The sequence below is a fragment of the Mya arenaria genome, chromosome 7 (genome assembly GCF_026914265.1).
Source record: "Mya arenaria isolate MELC-2E11 chromosome 7, ASM2691426v1".
Lineage (NCBI taxonomy): Eukaryota > Metazoa > Mollusca > Bivalvia > Myida > Myidae > Mya > Mya arenaria.
Genome location: NC_069128.1, coordinates 28,376,751 through 28,397,560, shown reverse-complemented (window position 1 = coordinate 28,397,560; position 20,810 = coordinate 28,376,751). Strand labels below are relative to the sequence as shown.

At 33.8% G+C, this 20,810-nt stretch overlaps 1 protein-coding gene across 1 annotated transcript; it reads left to right on the top strand.

The window, feature by feature from the left end:
* The first annotated feature begins 11,128 nt into the window (after positions 1-11,128).
* On the top strand, positions 11,129-13,937 carry LOC128241050 (uncharacterized). Its single transcript, XM_052958037.1, has 5 exons — positions 11,129-11,309; positions 12,086-12,176; positions 12,514-12,651; positions 13,192-13,248; positions 13,806-13,937. Exons 2-5 carry the CDS (start codon positions 12,102-12,104, stop codon positions 13,935-13,937), a joined length of 402 nt encoding a protein of 133 aa, XP_052813997.1. The 5' UTR covers positions 11,129-11,309; positions 12,086-12,101.
* Positions 13,938-20,810: the final 6,873 nt, after the last annotated feature.

Below are 20,810 nucleotides of genomic sequence, written 5' to 3'. Positions count from 1 at the left end.
GAAAATATGTATATTTGTATGACAATTTCATAAATTGGCCATTATTTAAGATGGGGAAAAGTAACGACACTTGTACAATATATCTTATAAATGGTTGTGATTTAATGTACGTGCGCTGAAGAAATTGTGTATGTTATATCGAATAAACATCGAAAGAGAGGCAAGTAATGTTCACCATTTGAAAGCTAATCCATTTTCAGACACGATTACTGTCCAAGGTTAAACCTTGCAGGTTGAGGGTAAGGCACGTCAACCAAGTAATGGGTGTTAATTGCAATCTTGCCACAGTATGAAAAGAATCAACCCCCAACCTTTACAAATAGTGGATAGTCTGATGAAACAAGGAAAGAAATGTGTTGTATAGAAATGACTACAAAAGGATGTGTTTGTTTTACTGTATTTTTAGTTCTGCCTTCTTCGAACGCCAAACAATGAACAAAGTGGTAGGGTAATCATTTTTCCTTATCGCTGTCATTGAGTTGTTTAACTTAAAGTCCCATTAAGTTTTAATGATGTAAATTTATTTTTTGTATGTATATCCAAAAGGCTTCTCTTAACCTTTTTGACATTTTAACACCCTGAATGATAAAAAATGCAATTACAAAATGCAACAAAAGTGTGTGTATGTAAGTTTATATATACTGCACTCGGGCCTTGCCCCTTCGGCGAGTGCTCCGATAAGATTGATAGTCATTTTATGTTTTTAGAGTATATTGCACAGACAGAATGTAACCCTGGTAAGACATATCCTGGTTCTTTAACGTGCACCAGTGTCTAGCACTGTCACCCGGGAGCCCCATTTAACGTCCCTCCCGGAAGACGATTAGTATTTGTTTAGTGGTGCGTCGGGGAATCGAACCTGCGACCCCTGGAGTAACAGTCAAATGTGTTACCACTAGACCACGGATCCGCCACATGCAACAAAACTGAAAGTATAAAGAGTTTTTGGTTTAAACAGTTTTCCCGTTATTAAAGTAATAACACTTATTTTATCATTATTTTACTCTATGATATCGAAATTGCAGAAAAATACACTTATAGTATAAATATATTTTGGTTTTAGTGTGGTGCGAACCCACACAGGTAAAGTAAAGAAAATAGATACTTTAACACCTGATCTACTAGACAACGAGAATTTCGAAATATGATAGCGATATTTCAACATCTTGAGGATGCATTAATAACATCCCATGATAATGTAAATCAACCAATCACGCAATAACAAAGCATGGAAATTGTGGTTTTCAATGAAAACATTTGCTGAAGGGTTCAATCTTTTATCATCTTAGTTTTAACACTCCTTATGATTTACCACACTTTACTTTGCAGAACCTTTCTACCAATTTTCACTAAACAACATTGATGCTATACTCCGCCCACTTATCTGCCTCATTAGCATATAGTAAGTCAGTGGACCAGTTCGGAATTTCGTTGGCATTTCCCATACATTTCTTTATCAATAAAGCATCGTGTGGACCTCGGGAATTTATCAGATATGATATGAGACTCTATCAAAGTTATACATTCACTTTAATTTTTTTCTCTAATTACTTACAAAATTCTAAGTGGTACTGAGGCTTTAACAATAAAAGCCAATAGGGAGACGCCAATCAGCAGAAAATACTACTACGTAAAAGTTAGTGTTTATTAATGGTCTTCTAAGTAATTTAAAGTCGGCACACTAACTTTCTTAGTGCATGTATAGCAGGAAAAGCTCCGCGATTGCCTTTATATTGTTTAGTGCGAAGTTCTAGATAACTAACTTAATAAAAACCAATTCGTGACTAAATATAAATTTGGCGGTTGCACGGTTTTCGTTTTTAAATGGAAATTTGGCGATTGTAATCTGGTTTGTTATCTAATTTTGGTTGTCGAAGCAATAGAAAAGCAATGTTTCATAAAACGTTTTGCAAAACAAATCGGGGAACTAATATATGCAAAACCATGTTTTTTTGTTGCGTGCAAGTGCGAGAACCTCATCATCATCATCATCATCATCACCATCATCATCAGCACCATCATCATCATCATCATCACCATCATCATCATCATCATCATCATCTCATCAGCAGAAGCAGCAGCAGCAGCAATAACAACAACACCATCATCAACATTATCATCATCACCATCATCATCATCATCATCATCATTATCAGAGCACAATAAATGACATATTTCATATTCATATATCATAGCTAGTATTTTTGCTTTTAAATAGCAGTCGATTTTTTTTCTTTTCAAAGAACTTGTTAACCAAACGAAAACTACTCAATCTGCACAATCATTCACCTCTATAATAATCCATCATCTGAATCATATACGTGCTTCCTTAAACTTGCAAACTTTGTGTACAAATATTTTATGAAATTCAATACATATTGTTTTCATTCAGCTAACAATTGGTTTGTCGCGTCATCGTAGCGGGGGGGGGGGGGGGCACCCGGCGCCCTTCCCCCTAATTACGTTAATTTTTGTTATAAAATATGAGAAAAAAGGAATAAAATACGCCCGAAATGCACCATTTATGACAATAAATTGTAAAAATATCTTGGTGGAGTACCCACCTGCCAACACTTTAGACTAAATAAATTTCAGCTCAATCGGAGGGGCGCAAGTCAAATGCCCCCTCTAACATCAAATCCTAGAACCGCCCCTGAATAAGGACATAAATTATAAGTGACTGTACATTTTCTAACTACATAGAGATGATTTTTCAAATACATGCCGTCTCAAAATGTGGTCCTATATCAATTTTCTCACCTTAACATGTGAAATTGTACTAGACACTGAAAATGCACTAGTACCAGGCAATGAGAATGTACTAGCCTAGTGAATTGAAATGTACTAGAGAATGAGATTGTACTAGCCTATGCAATGAAAATATACCAGGTAATCAGAATGTACTAGCCGAGGCAATCAAAAGGTACCAGGCAATGAGAATGTACCATTTCTGTTGAATGTCAAATATTATAATTGTATAGCGTATTGATAAGATTGCTACTTAAAAAGATTTTTTTACATCATGCTACTTGTTAGAGTTAAGGCAGTATAATATATATGTATTCTGTGTAATTGTAACATGTTCTTTCTCAACTCATAAAACCCCACAATGATAAACTTAGCTTTGCTAAACCGTATTGAAAGTCTTACAAAGAATAGAACAGCTGTTATTTGAATGATACTTTTACATGTATATATAATGTACACTCGGCAAGGAAGTTTTACTAAGTCGCATTTTTACAACTGAATGAATGAATGAATGAATGAATGTAAATATTTGTATAGCGCATTATAAAACAAGTCTCTAAGCGCTGCACACGCGAATTAAAAGGTTAAAAAGTCCACATCATTTCACTGATATGCCAATTTAAATAGGTGAGTTTTTAAAGCCTTTTTGAAAACTGTCAGGGAGTCAATGTGTTTAATTTCTACTGGCAGGCTGTTCCAAAGATTGGCTGCACATTTATCAAATCTCCTTTCACCATATGTTTTAGTTTTTGTACGTGGAACGTTCAGTAGCTTAGCAGAGTCTGATCTCAGAAGTCGTATTGGCTGGTATTCACTAATTAGATTGTTCATGTATACAGGAGCAAGTTCATGTCTGATTTTGAAAGAGTACAGTATGACTTTGTACTGTACTCTGTACGGAACCGGGAGCCAGTGTAGAGAATATAGAACCGGGGTTATGTGGTCACGCTTCTTTGTAAGCGTGATTAAACGAGCGGCAGTGTTCTGGATGCGCTGCAGTTTGTCGATTACTTTGCAGTTTGCACCACATAGCAAAACATTGGCATAGTCCAGCCGAGAGGTCACAAGAGAATTCACAAGTGTTTTACAGGCATTTATGGTAATGAATGGCCTAATCCGCCCAATATTACGCAGATGGAAAAAACAGGATTTTGAAATTGCATTAGCCTGTTTGTCCATGCTTAAAGTTTTATCAAAGAAGGCACCTAAGTTTTTCACAAATGATGATTCATGAACAATTGTCAAATTGTAATTTGCAGCCAGAAAAATTCTTTTCTTGATGTTTTGGTACAAAGATGATGAGTTCAGTTTTGTCCTGGTTGATCTTAAGCATGTTCAGGTGCATCCAGGAACTGATGTCCGACAAGCACGCTTCAATTGCTGGTACTACACTAGTCCAACTGTCTTTTGGTTTAATGACAAGGTAGCATTGCGTATCATCAGCATAACCATGGTGTAGCATGTTGTGGTTCTTACATATATCCCCTATTGGTCTAGAGAACATACAGTACTTTCTCGGTCCCAGTACCGAGCCCTGAGGAACGCCAAAATGTAAAGAGGTTTCGTCAGAAACAGCCGACCGAACTGCAACGCGTTGAGACCTATTACTCAGATAAGAGTGAAACCACAGCAGGGCAGAGCCAGATATTCCATAGGCATGTTCCAAACGTTTAAGTAGAATAGGATGGTCGATGACATCAAAGGCGGCAGATAGATCTAACATTATCAAAACCACACATGAGTTATTGTCAAGTGCGGCCGCTATGTCTTGGTGGACTCGCAGAAGTGCTGTCTCTGTGGAATGTCGTGCACGGTACGCAGATTGTAAATTGTCATGTAATGTATTAGTGTCCAAGTGATCCTCCAGCCTTCTTGCTACCACTTTTTCAAGCACTTTAGACAGAAAAGGGAGGTTTGATACAGGTCTATAATTACTAAATGTATCATGATCCAACTCAGGTTTCTTTTGTAAGGGTCGTACAATGGCCTGCTTAAATTGAGTAGGTACTTCAGAGTTCAACAATGATTGATTTATTATAGCTGTGATGATTGGGAGGAGACTATCTAGACAGGGCTTCAACAGAGATGTTGGAATGGGGTCCAATTCACAAGACTTTGCAGATGCATGTATGATGGTTTTCCTAACCTCTTCAGGGGTAACAGGAGCCAGGGCTTCCATGCGCTCTCCAATGAACTTAACATCAGCCCGAAGGACATCATTGTCAGTCTGATTCTCACTCAACTTGTTACGGATACTGATAATTTTTCCAATGAAAAAGTCACAAAATTTATTTGCCAAAGATTTGTCATTATCGGTGGATGGTAACACCGTATCTCGCTTACAACCCATGAGAGTGTTTGTGAGTTTAAAAAGGTGACGCCGATCGTTACTGTTTTCTTCAATTTTGGATGAATAGTAATCCTTTTTGGTCTGTAGCATAAGTTTATTATAGATAATACAAGCTTCTTTGTATATCTCTGTATGAACTGTCAAATTAGATTTTCGCATCTTTCTCTCAGCCGTACGACGGTTCCTCTTAGCAGCACGGAGACTATCATTATACCATGGTGTGTTTGGCCTGATGGTTATCACTTTGGTTTGTAACGGGGCATGTTTATCTAACAGCTCCTGGAGGCCTGTATTATACCTCTCTACAAGTTCCTCAACTGATGTGCACAACTGTTATGCGTGATATATACACCGAATAATGTTATTTGTTTCACTGGTAATGTTAATTCATTCATCGACAAAAATATTGAAGGTTATCATGTAAACTGTAAAATGTCAAATTTTGAAAAGGGGTTGTGTGAAATTAATGATTGTTCTTATTTATTGCATTTTCATGTCTGCATGATTAAAAAATCTCATTTATACAATATTTATATTTGACTTTTATTCAGTTTTATGTTATTCAATCTGCGTAAAACCTCGCCAATTGTGAAAATGATGTACCACAAGTAATCCCATATTGTCTACAAACCATATTGGTTTTATAATTATGTCAATTAACAAACGGTATGAAAACAAAATAAAACCACTTTCAGCCTTAAAAAAATCAGTGTAGAAAAAAAAACATGATTTCTCATGTTAACATCATTTTGGCATATATCCTGTTATTTAAAGACTGTGTCACATATTTAATTCCACTATAGTGATAGTGGTAGATTTGGGTAGTTACAAAATTATACTAGTCTGCTTCTTTTTACACACAATGTAGTAACATGCGTATCGTGACTAAATAAAATAGGTGTTATGGTAATTATGACATAAGCAAAAAATTCAAGTTTCTTGTTACTGGATAAAATCGGCTGCGCCTATGCAGTGATGTGGTTTAAAGATCGTTGATACTCTTCTGGTAGTTGATTGATTGTTTTTTTGAAAAGCAAAAATTGCCCGATTGTTAAGAAGTTTGTTGATGGAGTGTTTAAATGATGCAATGTTTAGAATTAATAGGATATAAAAAGGGTGAAAGGAAACAAAAACATATTGATTGATTATAACCAAACAATAAAGTTTACCCCTAAAAAGCTCGACTTTTATGTTTTAAGTTAATATAGGAAGCTCGCTAAATAGTATGGTCACAAGTATTTACATGTTATTTCCTATTAAATGTTTATGTTCAATCGCCCAGTCACTATAGTTTTTGTCTGCATGTTTTTATTTACAGATAAATGTATCTCTGTACAATTTTAAATGTATATGTAGAGTTTGACCAGAAATTATTGAGAATTTTATTAACAATTTTGATTTAGCAACATATTTGTTTGGTGCTCATCATCAATTAACTTCTTTTAATATAAGGGGAAGTAACTCTTCCCTTAAATTTTCTAGTAGGCTATTAGAGTGATCTCCATTTGTTTACATTTGAGCAGACTACCTTGAAAGTTGAGTGTTGAAATGAGTGCATCTGAGTAAAGAAAGATTGTTTATGAGCTCTATACTGATGGGATTACAACTGCAAGCATTTTTTGTATAAAACATAAATCTCAATAATTTCTGGTCAAACTATATATACATCCACTTTGCGTGATATATGAAATAGTGTTTTATATTGATACAAAGGTATAATGACTTGCAAATTATAAGTTATTAAAGGCATTCCCTCATGTTTTTGACCAAAATAAATTTTCCCGGTTATGCATTTGGTTTGTTTTCCTTTATCATTATTTTACTCAATGATATCAAAATTTCAGAAAGAATACAATTATAATATTAAAAAGGTATTTTGAATTTAGTGGGCTGCGATCCAACGCCTGTCAAGTCAAGAACCCACCCAGAAAACGATCACCTTCACCACAAGGCCACCAGGACTCACACAACAGTCATGAATAGTTTGACCTTTCGATAATACATTGATAACATCCTTAGATAATGTCAACCAACTCATCACTTTTCAACGCTTTAGAAAATTGTGGTCTTCAAAGACGATATATTAGCCAATATCAACATTTGCTGAAGGGTTCCAGGTTTTGGTATCTTAGTTATAACACTCCTAATGATTTGCCACACTTAATTGCCTCATACAAAAAAGTGCATTTTGCAAACACCTCAGAAACACCGCCGCAATGTATTCACAAATATGAAAATAAAATTAACATTTAAACTTTTATTTTATAAATTCTAAGTCGAACACAGGAAATATATACAGGTTATATATAATTATTATAGAGTTAAGAGTTTATTTACAAAAACATTGAGGCAGATCTGCCCATGAATATGCATCATTAAATAATGACATATATAATACCATAATGATCAAGATACAATTGATTAATGGTGTCACTTTACGTACTATACAATATATATTCAAATATAATGTTCACATCACGCAATGCAATGAAAAAACGGCTATACAGAATAGAATGAAGCATAACGAAAGAAGAGAACAAAACATGCAATCGAGAAAGAAAGATTAGTTACACATACATTTAAAGGGACTCGCTCACGGTTTGTAAAATGCACTTTTTTATAACGAAATAAAGTGTGGCAACTCATGAGGAGTGTTAAAACATTTATACTTACAGCTGGAACACTTCAGGAGCAAATGTTGATATTCTCCCAATATCGTCTTTGAAGACCAACATTTTCAATAGCGTTACTAACGGGTTTCAGCGTTTCGTTGTCGTTGTTGTTGTTGTTGTTGTTGTTGTTGTTCAACATTAACAAACATTATACAACACAGCACATTTCAAAATATGTAGACATATCCATGAGACATTTATTTTGAGTACTCCTTATTTGTATTATATAATACTTATGTTGAAGTATTGGTATATGAGTGATATCACATGCAAAATAGTCCATATTGATGACTACCAAGACAGGTAGCAGTTTATTTAATCTGTTAATATTTAAGTCTTATAGAAAAAAAGCATTAGTAAGATGATAATAAGGGAGAAGGGTAGAAAGGATAGAAAAGGGGTATATATACATTTATGTAGTTATTCAGCAGATGCCATTTGTTTTTATGGAAGTTTATTTTGTTGTTGATAAGAGCTGTTTTGCGCTCTATTTTTTCTCTTAGTTTGACTTAGTTAAAAAATGATGCAAAAGTTGGTAGAGTGTTTATGTTTTTCATGCTAAATATAAAAAACTTCATTAGCAGTATTTAAAAGTTTATTATTGTTTTATGCTGCAATTTTTCACCAAACCAAAACTACTGTTTGTTTGTTTTTAAAAATTGAATTATTATTTAAGATAAAAAATGAAACCACAGATTTTGTATAATCCTACATTCCCAGAATATATGTTCCTGTGTTTCGATGAGTTCCCCGCAAAAATCATATAAACTTGAATTTGATAGTTTACTCTTGTATACGAATTTATTAGTAGGTATTATTCTGTTTATGTATTTGTATTTAAAACTCCTAAGGGTAACATCATTGGTACATCCATAGTAAGATGCGTGGATTAATTTTCATAAAATGTTATCGACATGTTCATCTTGTATGACCCGTGTCCTTTTCCATTTATTTGGCTGTACGTTTCTTTATAAAGTTGGATTTAATATAGCAATGTGTTTGGTGTTACTTTGCTTGTTTCATAAAGGCATCATTTAAATTACATTCCAAAACAAGGTTTCACCGTATTTTTCATTAAGATTTAAAATAAAATGTTTTGTATTGGCTTTTGTTAGAGCGGTCCAACGTTGTTGTATGATTGGTTGATTGACATTATCACGTGATATTATCAGTGTATCTTACAAGGTCAAAATGTCCGTGCTGTTGTTAACGTTTTTATGGCCTAGAGATTATAGCATCGGTTTACTATTTTTTTTACTTATCGGCGTGGGTTCGCACACTAAAACCAAAATATTTTTCGTACTTAAATTGTATTTTTCTGTAATTTCAAAACCATAGAGTAAAATAATGATGAATGTTAAAGTTTTCTCAGATGCATGGCCGGTATAAGTTATATTTGGCCAAAACATGGACGAGTCCCTTTAAATTGCAACTATATTTGTAATCATGATATGCATCACTAATAAAAATACATAATAAAAACATGATATTAGATGAGCCTGAGCGCTTGCGAGCAATTAAAGCAATAAGCAAAACACTTAAAGGCCCAGTTTAAGCCTTCTATGAGTGACAGTACCCACAACCTCTGTTTATTGACCTTAATCTACTTGCCTTGATCCCTCTAATCAGATCTCTGTTCTGAGATTCCTGTTTTATTATAGAAATTGACCCTAAATGGCCCTGAGCAAATAAACGAATACACAGGAAATTGGCGCCTATTGTGACACCAGTGCAATTAGCAGAAGAGTCACAGCAGGGGATTATCATGCCAAACATTCCTTAAACTAGGCCTTTAAGCATAATCTGGGACTTAAATCCCAGGCATAATTGTTGAGATAACTTGCACGTAGGAGATTATTTTAACATCTAAATAGGTTACAACCATGCATTTTGAATTAACGCTTTTGTCAATGTGATGTACTTGTGAAAAACATGTGATGTACTTGTGAAAACTATAACCTAGCTTTTGACTGAAAAAAATATTGAAAGCGAAACCATGGTCGTTTTCAATAAAGACGAGGAAGTAAAGTGGTTTTATTTGGACAACAGAACACCAAATGTGCATATTTTTTTTATTTATAAAAAAACACGTTGTTCTAGTTTCCCTGAATATCAGGAAGTAAAACCCTTTGCGTAATTGACAAGGACGCTCGTACCTGGCCCCAATACCACAATAATACCCAAGGCCAATCTCAATCTCAACTCGTTTTGCCGCATAAAAGAATGATTAAAAATCTTGCATTTTTAAACTTTTAAAAAACTTATATTCTCATAGAATGTGCTGATAAAAAGATTAGGCTTCATTTTAAATGAAACTTATTCTAGAGCAAAACCATATACTTGAGTAATTGTTGAAAAACAAGGAATTGTACTCAAATACATGTTTGGCTGTAGAATATTATTCCCATGGAATCTAGACCATAGGTGTTTATCAACACACTCAATGATTGAATGTGGTTTTAAAAGTTTTTAAACTTTAGTATTTGTCGTTTAATCGAGGTGAGACTGAGATTGAGACTTGACTTTAGTTTTTCCGTGATATTTGGGCGGGTCATTCGATTGTTTTTATTGTAAATTGAGATAAAAATTGTCATGAGCTATGGTCATGATGAAACGCTTTGTAATTACCAGAAGAAAGTGTACATCAAATGAGCACTCTTTTAAAGGGTTTTGGAGCTGGTTTTGCTTTCTAATACAGACCAATCTACCTTAAAGTTTTGAGATTGACACATGTGTGAAACATAAAAAATGAGCCAGTTTTAGGGCAAATAAGACTCGAATGGGAAACGAAATTAACTAAATGTGTATATTCATACCTTTTGAAACTGTTTATTAAAGGGAAAAAAGTGTCATCAATTTTTAAAAGAATAATTTTTCCAACATTTTATCTGAACTCTTAAATAAGCACAATTTAGAAAATAGATTACCTGGGAGCCCAAAAGACTTACAAGTCATATTTTTTGTAGAAAGGTAAGTTGTCCAATCTTTATAAATTATAATGAATTATTTAAATAAAACGATACAGAACCTAAAAGCAAATGTTTATATAATAGCAATTTGAATATAAATATTTTTATGGGAATACACAGTTCATAAATCAGTTCATAAAGCAGAATTCTTTAAACCAATTTTGAGAGTGCGCATTGTATGGAGGAGATAAAGTAAAATATTGAAACCAAATCACACACAGTACGATTGGCATGTCTTTGCACTGAAAACGTCGGTGTGGGGAATTAGGTTTGATATTATATAAAAAGAACTTAAAAGATGACAGTACTCCTGTACTTAAATAATGTCACGAAAAAAATGCTGACCGGTTCTATTTGTATCCGGGTGCACATGATCGTCAACAATGCTTTTTGTAGAGAAGGAAACAAAATGACCAGGAATATTCTACGTTCTTCATTCTGATTGGTCTTTTCATTTGAATGCCTTCGACGTTGGTTCTATAAAAATAGGGGTGTCGTTACCACCCAAACCATCGCCAACTTTTGGAGCAGTGATCGACCAAACAAGTTAAACTCTTCTCGAAAGTAACTGTAAGTAAATTTTAAGTTGATAAGATTGGATTGTTGACCGCAATTAACATTATATTTCAGGATTTTTGTTGTTAGTTTAGATTTCAGATCTCACTCAACATTATATTTCAGGAGTTTTGTTGTTAGTTTAAATTTTAGACCTCACTTAACATTCTGTTTCAGGATGTTTTTGTTTCAGCATTTGAAATATATTGCAATATTGACAAACATCCTAAAAGACGAACGTATAGTTCAAATGAATGGTAACATACATTAGGCATTTTAAATTTAACGAAATTCAGAACTTTGATTTTCAGGCTGTAGGCAAATTGAAATACCGCTTCCATTAAATACGTTCATAAGAATACAAAGTTAATGTGAATTTGAAAGCTAGCCAAAAAATCTTAAATAAATATTTGTGAAGAACCGAGGAGAATAAATAGTTATAGATAATTACGCAGAAAAATGGAAATATGTTGACTGAAAGACACTGCCTTAACATAACCTACACAAATAGTATTCACGTCCTCAGCCAATATCGGGATTCATCTACTTTACACTAGCAATAAACTTGCGAGATGAAAGCAATGTTCATATATCATAGACATACAGGTTAATCAGTTACTGTTATGAAACTATTTAATTATAATTATAATTATCAATTGACATTATATTTTCTTAGGTAATGACAGGCACTTTTTGGCTTCAATTTAAAATAGGGCAGGTTAGTAAAGTGGAAACAAATATTTGTTTTGTGACGCCCAATAACAAGATTTAATAAAAGTTTCAATTTATAGAGACTGATCTATCAGAATGGCATCGTGGGCGCTGGTGTTTCTTGTAATTGTTGCCGCTGTGGGAATCGAGTCCGCCTTTGGACTCAAAGGGGTTCGTATCAGTACACGTTATTTACATACCACTGTTTTTCCGACCAACCATTTTAACCAAATAAACTTGAAAATGAATGTCGAAAGTGAAATCAGTACATCCGTGACAATTCTTCAGAACGTATATGTCGAATACCTTAATAAATATACCAAAAAAGTATGCATTTATTATAAAGCAATACCATTACGGTGCATTTAGCAATACAATGGAATTAAGTCGAGTAAACTGTATCTTTCTTTTGTAGGAAATGCTTTAAACCAGGTTCTATACTATTTTAAAACAACACGTGTATTTTTGATACATATATTTGTTTATATTTAAACATCCATCTTTGCAGACAATAGTTCAGGTTCCTGATGAGGTAAACTTGAAAAACAAGGAAGTGACACTGAGAGGTAATGGGGACATTATCATTATCACCATAAAGAACACGGAGACTGGCTCAGTCACTACAATTGAACGTATCAAAAACAAGGTACTATTGCTAGTCATTTCTAATCGTTTTGTGGAACGTTGTAACATTCTCAGCTGAATACTCTTAACATTTAACATCTTTAGATTAGTCAGGAAGTTGAGAAGAAATCTTACAAGTTTCCAAAATGGTGTTCTATTTATTTCGGAATTAAAGTAGTAATTGTATTTTGAATTCAGTTAAACAATTAATTAACACTTATCCATATTGTAATGAATACTCGTTAGAAAATATCTCTACGTTTTTCATAAGGCTAGTATTTTTAGCGGGTTACAGAGAGTAGTAGAAAACTAAAATGGTTAAAAACCAAGTCCATTTTTTGTCAATACTTAGTCATCTTTTAATCATATAACTATACAAATTTAATTTTGAATAAACTTACATGTGCACTTCTTCAACACCAGGTCAAACCAAGATATGGCATGTCATTAAACCAATATAATACATTATGATGAAATCAATGATAATACACATGTTTAATCATGTAACTATTAATTATATTACCATTTCAACATTTAATTAAATACGATTGATAATTTTCAGAAAATTCAGATAACGAAGAACAACGACGATCCCACTTGCTACGTCAGTTTTGGAGATGTAAGTTTAAGTGTGTGTGTGTGTGTGTGTGTGCGTGTGTGCGTGCGTGCGTGCGTGTGTGTGCATGCGTGCGTGCTTGTGACCAACCTTAAAATTTGCGCCATAACTCAAACACCCTTCTAGATAGTCAAATGATACTTGGTTTGCACATGCATTATGAGGGCCATAATTGTTGAGTTAAGACCCTCGTTCGACAAAAACACCAGACAAGCGTTTGCATACGCTCCGCGATGTAAACTGTTTGTTTGTTGTCTAGTACGGTTCTAGTTTGTGATGTATGTGCTTGGTAACCGTGGCAGTTATTTGTTGTAAGATGTAATATTTAACTAAAACCAGATATTTCTGGAATAGTGGTTTTCTTTGCATAATTTAGAGGTAAACGAGCGTTGGCTAATGCACACATAATGGAATAGAGTGCTTACACATCTAACATCCAAAACGATGTAAAAAAAATGAAAGCATAATAACTTTCAGCGGGCTGGAATTAAAATTAAGGCGTCATTCTAAAAACCGGAGTAATAACTGCATGAACAATAAAAATAAAGCTAATATTTAAGGTAAATTTGCGGTTTCACGAGCTTCACTTCAAGACAACATTCGCATACGCCATCATCAACCCACGTGGTTGTCGTTCCTTGATCTTTATGACAAAACAAAAGACTTTTGAATCTTTTACAATGTTGAAATAAATTTGATTACTTCGTTGACAGACCAAATGCATTTATTTAAGAATTCTAAGATAATATAAAGAAGAAAATGAAATAATTTTGATAGAATCTACTGTTCTTTTTTGTTTTTCAATTTTGTCAGTAACTATTTGCTTTGCTTTATTTGACATTAACAATATTTTTTGTCACAGACTTTGATTAAGATAAAGACAATATTGTAAACAAGCCATTTTTTCCGAAAAAAATCATCTTACCCAACATGAAATTATTTTTCAATTATCAACAGTGATTCAACTAACATATTTAACATTTTAGAAACAAAATACTACAGACAGCAAAACCATCAATATTGTTGTAATTTCAACAATAGTTATAAGCCATGGCGATTCAAATTGTTATGTTTGAAAAGGCAATTTTTCTCCCACCCCAGATAAGTAGATCCAATAATTTAACCATGCTAGAAATTCTTATCTTGCCCACGGGCGAAGATAAAATGCCCGTATTGAACTCCTTTTTAATGGCCAGCACATTGTAATTACCTCCCTTGTTGAAGACTGTCGTCTGTAGCATCATTGAAACCTTGTCTTGTGGCAATATTTAGAACGCTAATTTATTATTTCTCGCTTCAAATGTCACCAGAATACAATTTCACGCCCTTTTCAAGAAATAATGCTTCACTTTCCTTAGAACTATTTAAAGAGCGACTTGACTGTTAACATAACCTGAATCAATGCGCGCATATCCATGACAACCACGAATTATCACATATACATACGCAATTATTTTCGCTAAGCACAAAAGAGTTCCATCAAAAAATGCATTTTTACTTAATTTTGTTTAACTGGGGTGCGAGAAAAAGCATCTACCATAGCCGCTCGTGTAAGCGTAGGGTGTTTTGCGGAAACGAGGTTTACCGAGTTTCCGCAAAACACCCTGCGCGAGGGTCGGGATGAACCTATCTTACACTCTCGGCCAAGAAGATACTTATAATCTACAATCAATAAATATTGTTTCCTCATGCATGCAATATATTACTTATATTTATAATTTCTCATTGTATGCACATTTTCTTTGCGATTCTATAACTTCCCTTTATTTAATAAAAATGACAATCTATTGTTTTGATACGGGCTATTCATGCTCTTGAATATAACACTGTTATAAACCTAACCTGGTAATGTAATTAAATACTGTGCGAATGAAATAAAAAAAAACTTAACATGACATGTCTTCATCAATGTCCTTCGATACAAGCTATTCAATGAACAGTTAATCTAGTGAAGAATCAGTAAATATGAACTGATAGATCACTACCAATTATCAACGAGTGATGTATGTTGACATTGTTAAAAAACAAACTGAAATGAACGAACATTTCAAGACCCAAAATGAAATAATGAAAGATGTTAAACAAAGTCTTAATACAAATAAAATATTTGCTTTAGCAAATTATTTACTTTTAAAAGTGTAAACTCGGGCTGTTATTTTGTCAAAACAAAATAATTACGCATCCTGCAAATGTATCGCACAAACTTTTCGCTTTTATATTTACATACAGTATTACTTGATACGGTATTAAAATAGTCAAAACGACACAAAAACGTAAATTGTTAAATAATAAAGATATTCAAAAAAAGTGACATAAAAGGGGTGTCTTTAAAAAGGATTATTCTGCATTAAACACTTAGAATTGTTCAACAACTCATCCTGAAAATCAGCATATAAGTAGATGATGAATTTACGATGGTCGATCCGGTCATTGACTATTTCTAAGGTCGCCACCTCAAAGTATTTTGACGACAGACTCTCGGTTTAATATCTTTAATGCGTTGCCACCGGGAACCAGATTAAGAGCGGCGACTAGGCCATGCCTTTCTACATGTGAAATTCTTATAAACAGTGTATCGGACCAGCTTGTTTTCTTCCTCTTTGTTCTAAAGAGAATAAGCTGATACTGAATTTCTATGGTTTAGTTAAGCTATATATTTGAACATTAGACGTAGACGAATAAGCTTGGGATAAACACAACAGTACCAATGAACGTTTTTGCTATTGCTCAATATTTATTTACTGCCAGAAAACACAACACACCAAGGACATGGCCGCTGACTTGAACTCTTCCATATATATTTCTATGCCCAAGATATAACCTGAAACACATGCAACTAGCATTGGTCCTCTTCCATATATATTTCTATGCCCAAGATATAAACCTGAAACACATGCAACTAGCATTGGTCCTCTTTCATATATATTTCTATGCCCAAGATATAAACCTGAAACACATGCAACTAGTATTGGTCCTCTTTCATATATATTTCTATGCCCAAGATATAAACCTGAAACACATGCAACTAGCATTGGTCCTCTTTCATATATATTTTTATGCCCAAGATATAAACCTGAAACACATGCAACTAGCATTGGTCCTCTTCCATATATATTTCTATGCCCAAGATATAAACCTGAAACACATGCAACTAGCATTGGTCCTCTTCCATATATATTTCTATGCCCAAGATATAAACCTGAAACACATGCAACTAGCATTGGTCCTCTTCCATATATATTTCTATGCCCAAGATATAAACCTGAAACACATGCAACTAGTATTGGTCCTCTTCCATATATATTTCTATGCCCAAGATATAAACCTGAAACACATGCAACTAGCATTGGTCCTCTTTCATATATATTTCTATGCCCAAGATATAAACCTGAAACACATGCAACTAGCATTGGTCCTCTTCCATATATATTTCTATGCCCAAGATATAAACCTGAAACACATGCAACTAGCATTGGTCCTCTTCCATATATATTTCTATGCCCAAGATATAAACCTGAAACACATGCAACTAGTATTGGTCCTCTTCCATATATATTTCTATGCCCAAGATATAAACCTGAAACACATGCAACTAGCATTGGTCCTCTTCCATATATATTTCTATGCCCAAGATATAAACCTGAAACACATGCAACTAGCATTGGTCCTCTTCCATATATATTTCTATGCCCAAGATATAAACCTGAAACACATGCAACTAGTATTGGTCCTCTTTCATATATATTTCTATGCCCAAGATATAAACCTGAAACACATGCAACTAGCATTGGTCCTCTTCCATATATATTTCTATGCCCAAGATATAAACCTGAAACACATGCAACTAGTATTGGTCCTCTTCCATATATATTTCTATGCCCAAGATATAAACCTGAAACACATGCAACTAGTATTGGTCCTCTTCCATATATATTTCTATGCCCAAGATATAAACCTGAAACACATGCAACTAGTATTGGTCCTCTTCCATATATATTTCTATGCCCAAGATATAAACCTGAAACACATGCAACTAGTATTGGTCCTCTTCCATATATATTTCTATGCCCAAGATATAAACCTGAAACACATGCAACTAGCATTGGTCCTCTTCCATATATATTTCTATGCCCAAGATATAAACCTGAAACACATGCAACTATCATTGGTCCTCTTTCATATATATTTCTATGCCCAAGATATAAACCTGAAACACATGCAACTAGTATTGGTCCTCTTTCATATATATTTCTATGCCCAAGATATAAACCTGAAACACATGCAACTAGTATTGGTCCTCTTCCATATATATTTCTATGCCCAAGATATAAACCTGAAACACATGCAACTAGTATTGGTCCTCTTCCATATATATTTCTATGCCCAAGATATAAACCTGAAACACATGCAACTAGCATTGGTCCTCTTCCATATATATTTCTATGCCCAAGATATAAACCTGAAACACATGCAACTAGCATTGGTCCTCTTCCATATATATTTCTATGCCCAAGATATAAACCTGAAACACATGCAACTAGCATTGGTCCTCTTCCATATATATTTCTATGCCCAAGATATAAACCTGAAACACATGCAACTAGTATTGGTCCTCTTCCATATATATTTCTATGCCCAAGATATAAACCTGAAACACATGCAACTAGCATTGGTCCTCTTTCATATATATTTCTATGCCCAAGATATAAACCTGAAACACATGCAACTAGTATTGGTCCTCTTCCATATATATTTCTATGCCCAAGATATAAACCTGAAACACATGCAACTAGCATTGGTCCTCTTCCATATATATTTCTATGCCCAAGATATAAACCTGAAACACATGCAACTAGTATTGGTCCTCTTCCATATATATTTCTATGCCCAAGATATAAACCTGAAACACATGCAACTAGCATTGGTCCTCTTCCATATATATTTCTATGCCCAAGATATAAACCTGAAACACATGCAACTAGCATTGGTCCTCTTCCATATATATTTCTATGCCCAAGATATAAACCTGAAACACATGCAACTAGCATTGGTCCTCTTCCATATATATTTCTATGCCCAAGATATAAACCTGAAACACATGCAACTAGTATTGGTCCTCTTCCATATATATTTCTATGCCCAAGATATAAACCTGAAACACATGCAACTAGCATTGGTCCTCTTCCATATATATTTCTATGCCCAAGATATAAACCTGAAACACATGCAACTAGTATTGGTCCTCTTTCATATATATTTCTATGCCCAAGATATAAACCTGAAACACATGCAACTAGCATTGGTCCTCTTTCATATATATTTCTATGCCCAAGATATAAACCTGAAACACATGCAACTAGCATTGGTCCTCTTCCATATATATTTCTATGCCCAAGATATAAACCTGAAACACATGCAACTAGCATTGGTCCTCTTCCATATATATTTCTATGCCCAAGATATAAACCTGAAACACATGCAACTAGCATTGGTCCTCTTTCATATATATTTCTATGCCCAAGATATAAACCTGAAACACATGCAACTAGCATTGGTTCTAAGTATTTTTCATTTGGAGATTTTTATACTCCGTAATGCATATTCGTATAAGGATTAAGTATAGTAATCTTAATAATGACCACGACAGTAACTATTTTCTTGAAAACAGTAATTACAGGTGAAGTTATGCTAATGAATACACCGAGCATTATTTCTAGGTGTAATTGATATACTCTAGAACGAATATCCATAATACGAGCAACACGTACTTTTCACCCTCCGAGCATTTCGTCTTTTCTATTTGGTTAACCTGGCCAACGATGAAAAAAGTGTATTAATTTCACCATATACAATTATTTATAAGAATAAACGCTTGACAGAATAACGCAAATGATTGTCACAATAAAACCAGACTGTTTGCATTTTATTACAATCTGTTTCGTCAGTGAATCACCATTGTAGCAGGGAGTCAGATACATTCTTATTTATTCGCTCTCCTTTTTCGTCTTATTTATTTACTTAAATTACCTTCTAACCTTCATAGTCCATGTCAAATCCCTCACATATATATATATATTTCATTCTCAAATTGTAAATCCTATTATATATGCTAATTGAGAAGACGATACTAATGATATACAGAACATTGGTCCAAGCCGTTTGCTTTTATATACTTTAAATTCTTGAAACTGTTTAAAGGCAATGGCAATGACATATACTTAAATCAATTTACCAGAACAACTAGTGTTATCGACTATTAATATCAGTAAGTTAAACTAAGGTAGTTTCATTTGCAATGAATAATTGTTTGGCTTTATATACTTGTAATTGTAATTTTATTTGTATTTTTACTTATAAAAACGTAATAAATGTAGTCAAATTAATTCCACTCAGCGCTTCCACTTACCTGGATAGAGGAGTGACTTTCGAATGGGGAAATATTAATCGTTTGCGTACAAGGCAATGTTGGAAACGTTTCGAGAAAATACTAAGCTGCCAGGTCGAAAGACTGATTGAATATGCATTTACATTAATCATATATCAATACTGGATTTAGCCTTCCATGTTTTCTCTCATGATTTTTAGTCTGAATTTTGGAAAGTACAATGTGTTCATAATTTCCATTTAATCGGATGCCGGGCAGTGAAGTCTATAAAAAGACAACTATAAGTATCACATTAAATCTGATGTCCGTTCTTAACAAGTTAATGAAGTCATCGCATTTTTTCAAGCCACAAAGTACATATGTAGGTGCCCTTGATTTAGCCGGATTATTGCCTTACCTCATATCAATCAAGGTCCATGATATTTATTCTTAAGTAACGAGCTATAAACAAGCCAATAGAAATTCTAAAAAGACTGTTTAGTAATTAACATCTCATGAAATTCCCTTTACATGGATGTCTTTTATGAACGCCGGGTATATAATATGGCAAAATGATTCTGCATGGAACTTGAACTTGTCGATGCCCTATCTATAGAAATATACAATAACACACAATGTTTCTTTTTATATATTGATCCTATTTTCGTACTATAATGTTTAAAATACCATTTAAATGCACACCTTATATATTGACGGTAAGATACAATAACATTGTGATGTAATGCAAAGTATGTTTGTTAACGAACATAAATTGTGTAGTGCTTGGTACGGATAATAATTCGTTGATTTTTGGTTCACAAAATGGTTATCGTATCATTTCTTCAAATAACGTACATTGGCGTGGAAACATACCTTTAGAGGATATCAAAAGGTTTACACACAATGTTTATGAATAGCTCTGTAAACGAAATAGCGTATATTAATAACGAAATATTGCAAAAGAATGGACAGTTCCTGCTTGGTTCAAACATTTCCGCTGCACATTTCGCCTCAATTGAAAACTTAAGACACACATTTCGAGTAAAGTACAGAACTGTTCGGCATAATGAAGGTACCAAATTACAGGGAAAATTTGGCCCTGAAACATGGTTGATGCAAGGAAATTTGAATTTTTACCCACGAAGAGAATAAGAAAAAAATACCTTCAGTCTCACTGGGCGCTGACATGTTTTAGTACCTA